We start from the raw sequence: 15,654 nt of genomic DNA, 5'->3' as shown, positions 1-15,654 counted from the left end.
CCGCCACCCGTCAGCCGCGTGAGCGGGGGCGAGTCGCTTCGCTTCTCCGGGCCCCGGTTCCCTCATCTGTCAAACGGGGATGGAGACCGGGAGCCCCGCGTGGGACGGCCCGATGACCCTGCGTCTCCCCCGGCGCTTAGAACGGTGCTCCGCACGTAGTAAGCGCTGACCGTGGGCGGCGCGGTTCAGTGGAAAGAGCCCGGGCTCGGGAGCCAGAGATCGGGGGTTCGAATCCCAGCCGTGTGACCGGGGGCGAGTCGCTTCGCTTCCCCGGGCCCCGGTTCCCTCACCTGTCAACTGGGGATGGAGACCGGGAGCCTCGCGTGGGCCGACCCGATGACCCCGGCGTCTCCCCCGCCGCCCAGAACGGGGCTCGGCACGTAGCGAGCGCTTAACGGGTACCAACGCGATCATCCTCGGGCGGACGGGTCCTCGGGCTGGCACACCCCGGCACCCAGACCCGCCAGGCGGGGGGCGGGGCGCCACGGGGCGAGGCGGGGGGCCGTCTGGACCCTCTCCCCGCCTCCGGCCCCCGACCCCCTGACCTCCGGCCCCACCGCACCCCTAACCCCGACTCTGACCTCTCCCCGTCCTGGCTCTCTTTCAGCGCGGAGCCCGGAGGCACCATGAGTCTGAGCGGATCCTTGAGCAGCAACCCCGGCTCTGCCAAGTAAGCCCCCCCCACCCCCACCCCCGTCTCAACCCCCGACCCCAGGGGCAGCCCCTCCTCACCCCGTCCCCTCCGCTCTCCCGCCGGGATCCTCGTCCTACCGGTCGGGGGGGGGGGAGGAAGAAGAGCTCCAGGGAGCCCTGAGGATTTCTGAGAAGCGGCGCGGCTCGGTGGAGAGAGCCCGGGCTGGGAGATCAGGGCTTCGACTCCCGCCTCTGCCCCTCGGCAGCCGGGTGACCCTGGGCGAGTCGCTTCACTTCTCCGGGCCTCGGTCACCTCGTCTGGAAAATGGGGATGAAGACCGGGAGCCCCGCGTGGGACACCCCGATGACCCCGGATCCCCCCCCGGCGCTTAGAACGGTGCTCGGCACCTAGCGGGCGCTTAACGGATACCGACATCATCATTATTATCGTCAGCTGCGTGACGGTGGGCGAGTCACTTCACTTCTCTGGGCCTCGGTCCCCTCCTCTGGGAGATGGGGATGAAGACTGGGAGCCCCACGGGGGACGACCTGATTCCCTTGTGTCTCCCCCAGTGCTTAGAAGGCATACAGTAAGCGCTTAACAAATCCCGACGTTTTTAATGATCATCATCCTCTCCCTGCAGCGGGAGCATGGGACGCTCGGACGGAGCCGCCAAGCTGAGCGCCAAGGACCTCTACGGTGAGTCCCCCCCCGCCGGCCGTCGCACCTCCTCCCTCCTTAAATCCGCCAGACGCCGACTCCCCCCGGCGCCCCGAAAGCCTGGTCGCGGGCCCACCTCCTCCGAGAAGCCTTCCCTGACTGCGCCCTCCCCTCCTCTTCTCCCCCTCCCTTCTGCGCCGCTCCGACTCGCTCCTTCCTTCATCCTCCCTCTCGTCCCCACAGCCCTAATAATGATGTCGGTATCCGTTAAGCGCCTACTCCGTGCCGAGCACCGTTCTCAGCGCCGGGGGAGATCCGGGGTCATCGGGTCGTCCCACGCGAGGCTCCCGGTCTTCCTCCCCATTTTCCAGGTGAGGTCACTGAGGCCCAGAGAAGTGACTTGGCCCACAGCCACCCAGCTGACAGGTGGCGGGGCCGGGATCAGAACCCGCGACCTCTGACTCCTAAGCCCGGGCTCTTTCCGCTGCTTCTCTAAGCGTCTCTATCTGTCGTGTATTTGTGTATTTATTGATTGATATTAATGCCTGTCTCCCCCTAGACTTGAGCTCACTGCGGGCGGGAACCTGTAACAGTAATTTATGTATAACCATCATTTATTGCTACATCGTACTCTCCCAAGCGCCGAGTACAGTGCTGTGCAAACCGTAAGCGCTCGGTAAATACGATTGTTAATAATGACGGTGATCATGATCGTACCCCGCCGCCAACTCTGGAGGCCACGGAGAGTCCCGGGCCCCCGGGCCGCCGACACGGGACCGGTGATGACGATGGTAATAGTAACGTTGGTATCTCTTAAGCGCTCACTGTGTGCCGAGCGCCGTTCTAAGCGCGGGGGGAGATACAGGGTGATCGGGCCGTTCCCCCGTGGGGCTCCCGCTCTTCATCCCCATCTTCCAGATGAGGGAACTGAGGCCCAGAGAAGTGAAGTGACTCGCCCACGCTCACGCAGCTGACGATAATAATAATAATAATGTCGGCATCCGTTAAGCGCTTACTATGTGCCGAGCACCGTTCTAAGCGCTGGGGGAGTTACAGGGTCATCGGGCCGTCCCACGTGAGGCTCACGGTTAATCCCCATTTTACAGATGAGATAACTGAGGCACCGAGAAGTGAAGTGACTCGCCCACACTCACGCAGCTGACGATAATAATAATAACGTCGGTCTCCGTTAGGCGCTCGCTAGGTGCCGAGCACCGTTCTAAGCGCCGGGGGAGTTCCGGGGTCATCGGGTCGTCCCCCGTGGGGCTCCCGGTCTTCATCCCCATCTTCCAGAAGAGGGAACCGAGGCCCGGAGAAGTGAAGTGACTCGCCCACGGTCACGCAGCTGACGATAATAATAATAACGTCGGTCTCCGTTAGGCGCTCGCTAGGTGCCGAGCACCGTTCTAAGCGCCGGGGGAGTTACGGGGTCATCGGGTCGTCCCACGTGAGGCTCACAGATAATCCCCATTTTACAGACGAGGGAACTGAGGCCCAGAGAAGTGACGTGACTCGCCCACAGTCACCCAGCTGACAAGTGGCGGAGCAGGGATTCGAACCCACGACCTGTGACTCCCAGGCCCGGGCTCTTTCCACTGAGGCACGCTGCTTCTAGTCTAGACGGGGAGACCGACGTTAACGGACTACAGATGTAGATATAAGTGCTGTGGAGCAGGGAGGGGGGGGCGATGAATAAATTCTCTGTCTACCTCAGAGTCAGTAGCCACGGCCCCTACCCGCGAATAGAGAAGCAGCGTGGCTCAGTGGAAAGAGCACGGGCTTTGGAGTCAGGGCTCATGAGTTCGAATCCCAGCTCTGCCACTTGTCGGCTGTGTGACTGTGGGCAAGTCACTTAACTTCTCTGTGCCTCAGTTCCCTCATCTGTAAAATGGGGATTAAGACTGTGAGCCCACGTGGGACAACCTGATTCCCCTATGTCTACCCCAGTGCTTAGAACAGTGCTCGGCACATAGTAAGCGCTTAACAAATACCAACATTATTATTATTATTATGAGCTGACAGTCTAGGGGGGGAGACCGAAATGAATAGAAATAAATCAATGACAGATCAGGATATAATAATCACGTTGGTATCTGTTAAGCGCTTACTCTGCGCCGAGCACCGTTCTAAGCGCTGGGGGAGATCCGGGGTCATCGGGTTGGCCCACGGGAGGCTCACCGTCTTCGCCCCCATTTGACAGATGAGGTCACTGAGGCACCGAGAAGAAGAAGAAGAAGAGTAATGTTGGTATTTGTTAAGCGCTTGCTACGTGCAGAGCACCGTTCTAAGCGCTGGGGTAGACACGGGAATCAGGTTGTCCCACGTGGGGCTCCCGGTCTTAATCCCCACTTTACAGATGAGGTAACTGAGGCACCGAGAAGTGAAGTGACTTGCCCGCAGTCACACAGCCATGAGTTCTGAGGGGCTGTAAGCCCGTTGTGGGCAGGGATTGTCTCTCTTCATCGCCGAATTGTACGTTCCGAGCGCTCAGTACAGTGCTCTGCGCACAGTAAGCGCTCAATAGATACGATTGGATGAATGAATGGGGCTGGGAGGGGGGCGATGAATAAACTCTGGGTCTGCCTCGGAGTGGGTAGCCACGTTCCCTGCCCACGAGGGGCTTACGGTCGAGAGACTAGAAGCCGTCGAGCGATAGATTGATCGAGTTCACTGATTCATCCATTCGGTAGTATTTATTGAGCGCTTACTAAGCGCGGAGCACTGGACTGAGCGCTTGGAATGGACGATTGGGCAACAGATAGAGACCGTCCCGGCCCAGTGACGGGCTCGCGGTCTGAACGGGGGAGACGGACGGCAAAGCAAAACGGAACCAATAAGACGGCGTCATCAAGATGAATGGAGTCACGGAGATCGACACCTCATTAACACAATGAATAGGGTAATAATAATAATAATGTCGGTATTCGTTAAGCGCTCACTCCGTGCAGAGCACCGTTCTAAGCGCTGGGGGAGATCCAGGCTCGTCGGGTTGTCCCACGCGAGGCTCCCGGTCTTCATCCCCATTTTCCAGATGAGGGAACTGAGGCCCGGAGAAGGGAACTGACTTGCCCACGGTCACACAGGTGACGCGTGGCGGAGCCGGGATTCGAACCCGTGACCTCGGACTCCCAAGCCCGGGCTCTTGCCACTGAGCCACGCTAAACAGATAGAAATAAGCACGGCGCCGAGGGGAGGGGAAGGGGGAAGAGCAGAGGGCGGGAGAGGGGCGGATGTTCCCCCTCCGTGTGCCTCCTCCCCTCCACCCCACCTAGCCTGGGGGACTGGATTCGGGCTCCGGTTCACAGGCCCCCCCAATAGCTGGTGCGTGCTTTGCGATTTTGGCGTTTACCAATAGGCCTGGGAGTCGGGAGGCCCCGGGTTCCAATCCCGGCTCCGCCACCTGTCTGCTGGGTGACCTCATCTGGAAAATGGGGATTGAGACCGGGTGTCCCACGTGGGACAGGAACTGATGACCTTGTATCCACCCCGGCGCTTAGTACAGTGCCTGACACATAGGAAGCTCTTAACAAATGCCCCTATTATTATTATTATTGAGAAGCAGCGTGGCTTAGTGGAAAGAGCACGGGCCTGGGAGTCAGAAGGTCGTGGGTTCTAATCCCAGCTCCTCCACTTGTCTGCTGTGTGACCTCGGGCGTGTCGCTTCACTCATCTGGGCCTCGGTGACCTCATCTGGTAAATGGGGATTAAGACCGGGAGTCCCACGTGGGACAGGAACTGATGACCTTGTATCCACCTCGGCGCTTAGTACAGTGCCTGACACAAAGTAAGCACGTAACAAATACCACCGTTATTATTACTATTGAGAAGCAGCTTGGCATAGTGGATAGAGCACGGGCCTGGGAGTCAGAAGGTCGTGGGTTCTAATCCCAGCTCCTCCACTTGTCTGCCGTGTGACCTCGGGCAAGTCGCTTCACTTCTCTGGGCCTCGGTGACCTCATCTGGAAAATGGGGATTGAGAGTGTGAGCCCCCCGTGGGAAAGGGATTGTGTCCAACCCAATTTGCTCTGTATCCACCCCAGCGCTTAATACAGTGCCTGGCAGCTTAATGGAAAGAGCACAGGCTCGGGAGTCAGAGGTCGGGGCTTCTAATCCCGGCTCCGCCGCTCGTCAGCTGCGTGACTCTGGGCGAGTCACTTCGCTTCCCTAGGCCTCAGTTCTCTCATCTGTAAAACGGGGATGGAGACGGTGAGCCCCTCGGGGGACAACCTGATGACCTTGGATCTCCCCCAGCGCTTAGAACAGTGCTCGGCACATAGTAAGCGCTTAACGAGCACCATCGTTATCATTATTATTATGGGAAGTCACTCGGGATGTTGGGATTCCTACAGCCGCCCCGAGAGAGGGGGTCCTGCCTCTCCCCCAGCCCCGACCCCCCCCCCACCCCTTTCCCCGCGTCTGCCGCCGCTGCGGTCTCCCGGGGGGGGCGGAGGGAAGGGTCCGGTTTCCAGAGACATGAATAAATGAAGCGGCTTCTCCCCTTACCGGCCGAGGGGCTAAGCGGGGTTGGCACGGTGGCTGGGTTGGCACGGCGGCTGGGCAGAGCTTGGCGGAGGCTCCTCCCTCCCTCCGGGGGTCTCCCTGCCCCCCATCCTTTCCCCCGTCCTCGCCCCCGCTCTATCCCCGACCCTGCCCCGCCCCGGCACGGCTCAGCCCGCGCCGGGCGCCCAGCGCCGGTCGCCGTTGGAAACGGGGCCGGCCACCCCGGCTGGAGACGGGACGGGGGCAGTGCCCGGGGCAAAGTCCAGTGGAGCGGCCAGGCGGTCACCAACCCCAGCCCGGCCTCCTGCCCCGCACCTCCCCCCTTCTCTTCTCCCCTCCCCCAGCTCCGCGGGCACCTCCGCCCACCCTGCCCGGGGCAGGGAGGAGGGGGGGGGTCAGCGGGTGGGGAGGGGAGCCTCCGGCCTGGACCCCGCTGCCGGGGTCCCGAAGCTGCCGCCGGGGAGCCGCCGGGGCCTGGTTAATGATCTCCGCCGCGGGGTCTCCGCTCGCTGTCCCAGAAGGTCCTCCGGACCGGATCGAGAGATGCCCGCCCCCACCCCCTCCCGGCCTGGGTCCCCCTCCCCGGCCGGGCTAATGATTCTCCAGGCCCTGTGCGACGACTGGAGCCGGACGGGCCTGAGCAGGGGGAGCTCCGAGAGAGACGTCCCCGGGGACCCCGGCCCTCGCCACATCCTCCCTGGGCAACGCCAGTGGACTTCCTGCTTGCCCACTGCTTCCCAAACTAGCCGGTGCCACCTGGCTGGCCACCCGCTTGCTCTTCCCCCTCGCCAACCGGTGGCAGCCGCCTACCCCCCCCCCCCCCCCGCTGAGATGATTGGCCCAGAAGCTCTCTGGGGAAACACACTTCCAAGCCTCTCTAGATAACATCCTCCCTTCCCTAAACGCTAACCTTAAATCCCAATCTCTGAACCTAAACCCTAACCCTAATTCCTAAACCTAACCCTAAACCAAAAACCAAATCCTAACCCCTAACCCTAAACCCTAACCCTAAACCCAAAACCGAATACCAGCCCCTAACCCTAAACCCTAACCCTAAACCCAAAACCGAATACCAGCCCCTAACCCTAAACCTTAACCCTAACCCCTAACCCTTATCCCTAATCCTAAACCCTGACCCTAAACCCTCATTCCTAAACCTAAACCTAACCCTAAACCCAAACCTTCATCCTAACCCCTAACCCTAAACCCTAACTCAGAACCCTAACGCTAAATCCTATATCTTAACCATAAACCCAGAGAGCAGCCTTTACCCCTGATCCCTAAACCCAAACCCTAAATCCTATACCAACCCTAAACCCTAACCCTAAATCCTGTATTCTAACCCTAACTCTATCCCTAAATCATATACCCTAATCCCTAACCCCACTCTGACTCCTACCCTAACCCTAAACCCAAATCCTAAATCTAAGCCCTAACCCTAAACCCAAAGCCCAACCACACCCTAAACCCTAAAATTTTAGAGAGTGAGGTCTAACCTAAAACCCTCTCTGATGTCTAACTTAAATCCCTCTCACTGGAGTGTAAGACAGAACCCCCTCTGTCCCGCCAGTAGTCACTGCTGCTCTCCCCCTCCCCGTGCTCGATGATGGTCGCCGGTCAGTCCCCTCTTCTGCGTAGCCCAACCTAGGGTTTTGGCTGGTCTGTGCTGGGTCGCTAGGGGAGAGTCAGGGATGGACAAGGGAGAGTCGGGGGGGGGGGGGGCGGGTTGAGTGGTCCGTGCTGGGTCGCTGGGGGAGAGTCAGAGGTGTTGGATGGTCCTCGCTGGGTCGCGGGGGGAGAATCAGAGATGGAGAGGGGAAGGTCAGGGCGGATGGGCTGGTCCGCGCTGGATGACTGGGGAAGGGTCAGGGATGCAGAGGGGAGAATCAGAAAGGATGGGGTGGTCTCTTCTGGGTCACTGGGGGAGAGCCAGGGATGATGATGTCGGTATCTGTTAAGCGCTTACTATGTGCAGAGCACCGGTCTAAGCCCTGGGATAGATACGGGGTGATCAGATTGTCCCACGGGAGGCTCCCAGTTAATCCCCATTTTCCAGATGAGGTCACTGAGGCCCAGAGAAGTGGAGTGACTCGCCCACAGTCCCACAGCCGACGAGTGGCCGAGCTGGGATTCGAACCCGTGACCTCTGACTCCCTAGCCCGGGCTCTTTCCACTGAGCCATGCTGCTTCACAGAGAGGGGACAGTCAGGGGGGTGGGGTGATCCGTGCTGGCTCACTTGGGGACAGTCAGGGATGGAGAAGGAAGAGTCCGGGGTGTTGGATGGTCAGTGCTGGCTGTCGGGGGGAGAGTCAGAGGTGGAAAGGGGAGAGTGAGGGGGGCTTCCGGGGGGGCCTCATTCATGGTCTGATGGTCTCCTTCTGCCAGTCAACGTTCTTGATTCTCTTTACTGCTACTGTTCTCGTCCGTCCGTCTCCCCCGATTAGACCGTAAGCCCGCCGAGGGGCAGGGACCGTCTCTCCCTGTTACCGATTCGTCCATTCCAAGCGCTTAGTCCAGTGCTCCGCACATAGTAAGCGCTCAATCGATACTATTGAATTGCTGCTGGACTACCAGTGGGAGCGGAGGGGAGGAGGGGAGGGCGGCGGGAGTGGGAGAGACAGACAAAGTCAGCCAGTCAATTGTATTTACGGAGCACCTACTGCGTGCGGAGCACTGTACTAAGCCCTAGGGAGAGGAAAATAGAACCATAAACAGACCCATTCCCTGCCCACAACAAGCTTCCGGTCTAGAGGGGGAGACAGGTGTTAGTAGAAAAGAAAGAAATGACGGATGCGAACGTAAGCGCTGTGGCGCTGGGAGGGGGGATGAATTCAAGGGAGCAAGTCAGGGGAAGCAGAAGGGAGTGGGAGAAGAGCAGCGTGGCTCAGCGGAAAGAGGTCGTGGATTCTAATCCCGGCTCTGCCACTCGTCAGCTGCGTGACCCCGGGCGAGTCCCTTCACTTCTCTGGGCCTCAGTGACCTCATCTGGAAAATGCGGATGAAGACTGTGAGCCCTAAGTGGGACAACCTGATTACCCTTGTATCTACCCCAGCGCTTAGAACGGTGCTTGGCACCTAGTAAGCGCTTAACAAATACCAAGAGGAAAGGGGGGGCTTAGTCGGGGAAGGCTTCTGGGAGGAGACGGGCCTTCGATAAGGCTGTGAAATGGGGGAGAGTCGCCGTCTGTCGGCTAGGAGGGGGGAGGGTGTTCCGGGCCAGAGGCAGGAAGCGGGTGAGAGGTTGGGGCGCGATAGACGAGATCAAGGTACAGTTGAGTAGATTGACGTTAGAAGAGCGAGGGGTGCGGGCTGGGTTGGAGTAGGAGAGCGAGGTGATGCGGGAGGGAGCGAGGGGATGGACGGCTTTAAAGCCGACGGGGAGGAGGGGTTCCCGTCTGATGCGGAGGTCGATGGGCGACCGCTGGAGGATCTTGAGCGGGGAAACGTGACCTGAACGTTTTTCTAGAAAAATGATCCGCAGCAGAGTGAAGTACCGACTGGAGTGGGGAGAGACGGGAGGCGGGGAGGTCAGCCAGGAGGCCGATACGGTCACGGAGAGGGAGAGAATGAGAAAGGGAGAGACGGTGAGAGAGGACGCCGACCAAAGGCCGGGGTGGGGTCGGGGTCCACGGGGCGGCGGGCAGAGGCTCCGGGGTAGAAGAGTCCACGTTTCCCATCGGACGTCAGCCCCGGGGGTGTCTCCCCACCGGGCGTGCCTTACCCCCTTTCCCGTCGAGGTTGATTGCCCCGGGACCCGGGGCCCAGCCAACGGCTATAAGAAGCGCGGCGGCAACAAAGGCCCGTCTCGCCCGGCGCCGGAGCAGGAGGACTCGGGGCGAGGCGGGGGGGAGGTCGCCCGCCCAGCTTGGCCCAGACCGGCACCCACGCACCTCCACCGGGCCCGGGTCCGCCCCCGGCCCCCGCCCCGGTCGGCCCCGGGTCGGGGACGGTTTTACCTTTCGGTTTCTCGCTCGAGCTCCCGGTTTCTATTCCGCCGAAACGTGGCTCGGGGTGATTCCCGGTAGAAGGAGTCCCCGGGGGTCCTAGCGGACCGCAGGCGGAGGCGGCGGCCCAGCCCTGGGAGGGCCGAGTGGGGATGTACCGATGGTAATGATAAGTAATGAACGTGGAATTTCAGCGCTTTCTCTGCGCCGAGCACTGTTCTGATCAACTAGTCGGGTTGGACACGGTCCCTGGCGCGCATGAGGCTCACAGTAATAATAACGATGGTATTTGTTCAGCGCTTCCCGTGTGCCAAGCACCGTTCTAAGCACTGGGGGGATACAAGGTGATCAGGTCGTCCCACGTGGGGCTCACCGTCTTAATCCCCGTTTTACAGGTGAGGGAACCGCGGCACAGAGAAGTGAAGTGACTCGCCCAAAGTCACACAGCCGACAAGGGGTAGAGCCGGGATTAGAACCCATGACCTCTGCCTCCCAAGGCCGGGCTCTTTCCACTGGGTCACGCCGCTTCTCAGTAAGGGTATTTGCTGTGGGCTTGCTGTGCGCCAAGCACCGTTCCAAGAGCTGGGGTAGGTACAGGGTCATCAGGTTGTCCCCCGTGGGGCTCCCGGTCCTCATCCCCATTTGACAGATGAGGGAACTGAGGCCCGGGGAAGTGAAGCGACCTGCCCAAGGTCACGGGTGGCAGAGCCGGGGTTCGAACCCAGGTCCTCTGACTCCCAGGCCCGGCCTCTCTCCGTCAGGCCAAGCTGTTTCGGCTTCCGCCGATGACTCCCCACTGCCCTTCGTTGCAGGCGGGGCCCTCCCGCTCCGAGCCCTCCCCCGGCCCCGTTGGCACCCCCCACCCCCAGCAGGGCCTCTTGGGGGGGGGGGGCGCGTCCGGCAGGTCTGCGGACTCGGAACAGTGCTCTGCGCATAGTCAGCGCTTAACAAATGCCACGATCATCATCATTAGGTGAGGACCCCCTTCCACATCGCTGCCTCTGGGGGAAACCGGACCCACCTGAGGAAGGGAAGGGTCATTCGTTAGTCCTTCCTAGATGGCGGGCCCACCCTGGGCGGGCGGTCTTGGAATACAGCGGGAAGCATTGAGGTTAGAGCTTAAGGGGCATCGGAGCGGGTGCCCCAAGATGGGGGGCGATTCCTCTGGGAGAGAAAAGAGCTTCACCAAGTAGGGGGAGGCGGTCGGGCGATCGTATCTATCGAGGTCCGACTGTGTGCCGAGCACTGGACTGAGCACCCGGGAGAGGACGTTATAACGAAACGACGGACGCGCCTCCCCTGCCCACGACGAGCTTGCGGTCTCGGGGGAGGCGGATGTTCACAGAAATAAATAAATGACAGACGGGGACATGGGCGGTGCGGGGCCGGGAGGGGGGATGAGCGAAGGGAGCGAGTCGGGGCGACGCAGAAGGGAGCGGGAGAAGAGGAAGAGGGGGGCTTAGTCCGGGAAGGCCTCCTGGAGGAGGTGGGCCCTCGATAGGGCTCTGAAGGCAGGGGACCGTTCGTTGTCCGTGGGATATGAGGAGGGGAGGGCGTTCCAGGCCAGAGACGGGACGTGGGCGAGAGGTCGGCGGCGAGACGGACGAGGTGGGGGCCCGGGGAGAAGGGCGGCGTGAGAGGAGTGAGGTGCGCCGGCCGGGTTGGAGGAGGGGAGGAGCGGGAGGTCTGAGGAGGGCCCGGCCCGGCGGGAGGGGGATGGACAGGGTGGCTTAGAGAAGCGGCGCGGCTTCAGTGGAGAGAGCACGGGATCGGGAGTCGGGGGTCGGGGGTTGGAATCCCGGCTCTGCCGCCGGTCAGCTGGGTGACCGTGGGCAAGCCACTTCCCTTCCCTGGGCCTCGGTCACCTCATCTGTCAAATGGGGATGGAGACCGGGAGCCCCACGTGGGACAACCTGATTCCCCCGTGTCTACCCCAGCGCTTAGAACGGTGCTCGGCACATAGTGAGCGCTTAATAAATACCAGCATTATTAGTGGGGTCCCGGGAGGTGGCAGGCGCCGGCCAGAGTCCGGGCTGAGGGTGCGAAGCGGGGGCTGAGTGGCCGGGGTGACTGGCCCGAGGTCAGCCCCTCAACGGGGGGCCGGGGGGAAGGGTCTCCCCCCATCCCTGCAGCTCCCCAGTGCGCACAGAGAAGCAGTGTGGCCTAGGGGATCGAGCCCAGGCCTGGGAGTCAGAAGGACCTGGGTTCGAATCCCGGCTCTGCCACTCGTCTGCTGGGTGGCCTTGGGCAAATCGCTTCACTTCCCTGGGCCTCAGTTCCCTCATCTGTCAAATGGGGATTAAGACTGAGAGTCCCGGGCGGGCGGGGACTCTATCCAACCTGATTTGCCTGCATCCATCCCAGCGCTTAGTACGGTGCCTGGCGCACAGTAAGCGCTGAACAAATACCACAGTTATTATTATTATTATTATCATTATCGTCTGTCCCTCTCCCTGTCCCTCCATCTCATAATGATAATAATGATGTTGGTATTTGTTAAGCGCCTACTATGTGCCGGGCACCGTTCTAAGCCCTGGGGGAGACACAGGGGAATCAGGTGGTCCCACGTGGGGCTCACGGTCTTCATCCCCATTTTACAGAGGAGGAGACTGAGGCACCGAGATGTGAAGTGACTCGCCCACGGTCACCCGGCTGACAAGTGGCAGAGCTGGGGTTCGAACCCATGACCTCTGACTCCAAAGCCCGGGCTCTTTCCAGCGAGCCACGCTGCTTCTCCTCTTTCTTGCTGCTGACATCTCGCCACGTCCTGCCTCTGGCCTGGATCACCCTCCCTCCTCATATCCGACCGACAGTATTAATAATGATGATAAGGACCTGGGTTCTAATCCTGTCGCTATCACTTGCCTGCTGCAAGTTAGCAAGTCACTTCCCTTCCCTGGGCCTCAGTGACCTCATCTGTCAAATGGGGATGAAGGCCGCGAGCCCCACGGAGGACATGGAACGTGTCCGATCCGATTTCCTACCCCGGCGCTTAGAACGGCGCCTGGCACATAGTGAGCGCTAAACAGATACCAACAAACGAACGCACCGCGTCCTCCAGGGCCCACCCAGCTGGGAGCTGGGGCCCGTGGGGGGTGGTCCCCACTTCTGGCCTCTTGCAGGGTGGCGAGCGAGAAAAAGCTGACCGACATCAAAGATGGAAAACCGTCAATCGGTAGCGATTCCCGAGCAACTACTGTTGGCAGAGCACTGTACTGAATGCTTGGGAGAGTGCGATAGAGTAGGTAGATGTGATTCGTTTATTCAGTCGTGCTTATTGAGCACTTACCGTGTGCGGAGCGCCAAGCGCACGGCAAGTATAATACAGCGATAAAGAGAGACGATCCCCGCGCACAACGGGCTGACAGTCTGGGGGGGGGAGACAGACATCGAAACAGGAAAAAAGGCCTAAATAAGTAGAATTACGGATATATTCATTCATTCGATAGTATTTATTGAGCGCTTCCTATGTGCGGAGCACAGGACTAAGCGCTCGGAATGGACAGGTCGGTAACAGATAGAGACGGTCCCCGCCCTCTGACGGGCTCACGGTCCGATCGGGGGAGACGGACGGACGAGAACGACGGCGATAAATAGAATCGAGGGGGTGAGCATCTCATTAAAACAATAGCAGATAAGTAGAATCAAGGCGATGTACATCTCATTAGCAAAATATACAAAAGCGGTGCGGGGCGGGAAGTCGGGGGAAGAGAAAAGGGAGCCCGTTGAGGTGACGTAGAAGGGAGGGGGAGCTGAGGAGAAGGGGGCTCAGTCTGGGAAGGCCTCTTGGAGGAGGTGAGCCTTCAGTAGGGCTTTGAAGAGGGGAAGAGTCACTGTCTGGCGGATTTGAGGAGGGAAAGGGTCCCGGGCCACAGGTGGGATGTGGGCCAGGGGTCGGACGCGGGACGGACGCGATGGAGGGACGGGGAGAAGGTGAGCGGCGGCAGAGGAGCGGAGGGTGCGGGCCGGGACGGAGGAGGAGAGGAGGGAGGTGAGAGAGGAGGGGGCGAGGCGATGGACGGCTTTAAAGCCGATGGAGAGCGATTTTTGTCTGATACGGAGGTGGGAGGGCAACCAGCGGAGATTTCCGAGGAGGAGGGTGACGCGTCCCGAACGTTTCCGTAGCCCGACGATCCGGGCAGCGGAGTGAAGTGGGGACTGGAGTGGGGAGAGGCAGGAGGTTGGGAGGTCAGAAAGGAGGCCGATGCAGCAAGAAGGGAGGCCCTCAAGGACATTACAGGCTACTGGTTGCAGAGCACTGTGCTCAGCACTTGGGAGAGTATTCGTTCATTCATTCAATAGGCTTTATTGAGCGCTTACTGGGTGCAGAGCACTGCCGGCTCTGCCACTTGTCAGCTGTGTGACTGCGGGCAAGTCACTTCACTTCTCTGGGCCTCAGTTACCTCATCTGGAAAACGGGGATTAACTGTGAGCCTCACGTGGGACGACCCGATGACGCCGTACCCACCCCAGCGCTTAGAACAGTGCTCTGCGCAGAGTAAGCGCTTAGCAAATGCCAACGTTATTATTATGATTACTAAGCGCTTGGAATGGACCATTCGGCACCAGATAGAGACCATCCCTGCTCGGTCTAAACGGGGAAGACGGACGGCAAAGCAAAACGGATCCAAACAACATCATCAAGATAAATAGAATCATATTCACACAATATATAGAGTTAGTAGACGTGATCCCTCTCCTCGAGGAGCTTAGAGTTTACTGTGCAGAGCACTGTACCGAGCGTTAGGGAGCGTCCGATGGAGCTAGTAGACGCTATCCCTGCCCTCGAGAGACTTACGGTCTGTAAAATCGTTTATAGGAAGAAGAAAAAAGGAGGGTGTGTGGATTGAAGTTTGTGTTTAAATAATAGGGTGTGTAAGATAAGGTAAACGAAAGCCAGAGGAGATTGTGAATTCACAAGCGCTTGAGTGATGCCAAAGGGCAATAGTCAATCAGTGGTATTTATTGAGCGCTTACCGCGTTCGGAGTAATAATGATGTCGGTATTTGTTAAGCGCTTACTATGTGCCGAGCACCGTTCTAAGCGCCGAGGTAGATGCAGGATAAGCAGCTCGCAGTCTTCACCCCCATTTTCCAGACGAGGGAACTGAGGCGCCGAGAAGTCAAGTGACTCGGCCAGAGTCACCCAGCTGACAGGTGGCGGAGCCGGGATTAGAACCCGTGACCTCTGACTCCTAAGCCCGGGCCCTTTCCGCTGAGCCGCGCTGCTGCACTGGGTGTTTAGGAGAGGGCAGTACAGTGGAGTTGGTAGGACGCAATCCCTGCCGACACGGGGCTTACGGTCCAGCGGAGGAGGAGGTGAAAAACCTAGAGGAGGAGAAGGATGTTAACATACGTCGCAGGCAGGGGAGATGACCAAGCCTAAGACTACGGATACGAATATGAATATTCATAAGATAATAATAATAATGTTGCTATCCGTTAAGCGCTTACTATGTGCAGAGCGCCGTTCTAAGCGCCGGGGGAGATCCGGGGTCATCGGGTCGTCCCACGTGAGGCTCCCGGTCTTCATCCCCATTTCGCAGATGAGGTCACTGAGGCCCAGAGAAGTGAAGTGACTCGCCCAGAGTCCCACAGCTGCCAAGTGGCAGAGTCAGAGTTCGAACCCATGACCTCTGACTCCCAAGCCCGGGCTCTTTCCACTGAGCCACGCCGCTTCTCGTAAGATGAGGATGCTTCTCATAAGATGAATATGAAGTGTTCTTGGGGTGAATATCAAATGCTTAAGGGGACTGGGTAATAATAATCCCTGCTCTGCCACTTGTCAGCTGTGCGACTCTGGGCAAGTCACTTCACTTCTCTGGGCCTCAGTTACTTCATCTGTGAAATGGGGATGAAGACCGGGAGCCTCATAGGAGGCAACCTGATGGACCCTCTATCTACCCCAGCGCTTAG

The 15,654-nt window shown here is 59.5% G+C and overlaps 1 protein-coding gene across 3 annotated transcripts in view; it reads left to right on the top strand.

Annotated features, from left to right (window-relative positions):
* EPS8L2 (EPS8 like 2) overlaps positions 1-15,654 on the top strand; it is a 72,495-nt gene that overhangs the window by 21,596 nt on the left and 35,245 nt on the right. For all 3 annotated transcript variants that reach the window (XM_029059399.2, XM_029059398.2, XM_029059400.1), the window contains exons 2-3: positions 608-670; positions 1,278-1,333. In XM_029059399.2, coding sequence (XP_028915232.1) covers positions 608-670; positions 1,278-1,333 — 119 coding nt within the window. The remainder of the gene's footprint in view (positions 1-607; positions 671-1,277; positions 1,334-15,654) is intronic.

This window comes from Ornithorhynchus anatinus, chromosome 3 (genome assembly GCF_004115215.2).
Source record: "Ornithorhynchus anatinus isolate Pmale09 chromosome 3, mOrnAna1.pri.v4, whole genome shotgun sequence".
NCBI classification, from domain to species: Eukaryota; Metazoa; Chordata; class Mammalia; order Monotremata; family Ornithorhynchidae; genus Ornithorhynchus; species Ornithorhynchus anatinus.
The sequence above is the reverse complement of the archived record's forward strand: the minus strand, read 5'-3'. Positions and strand labels throughout refer to the sequence as shown.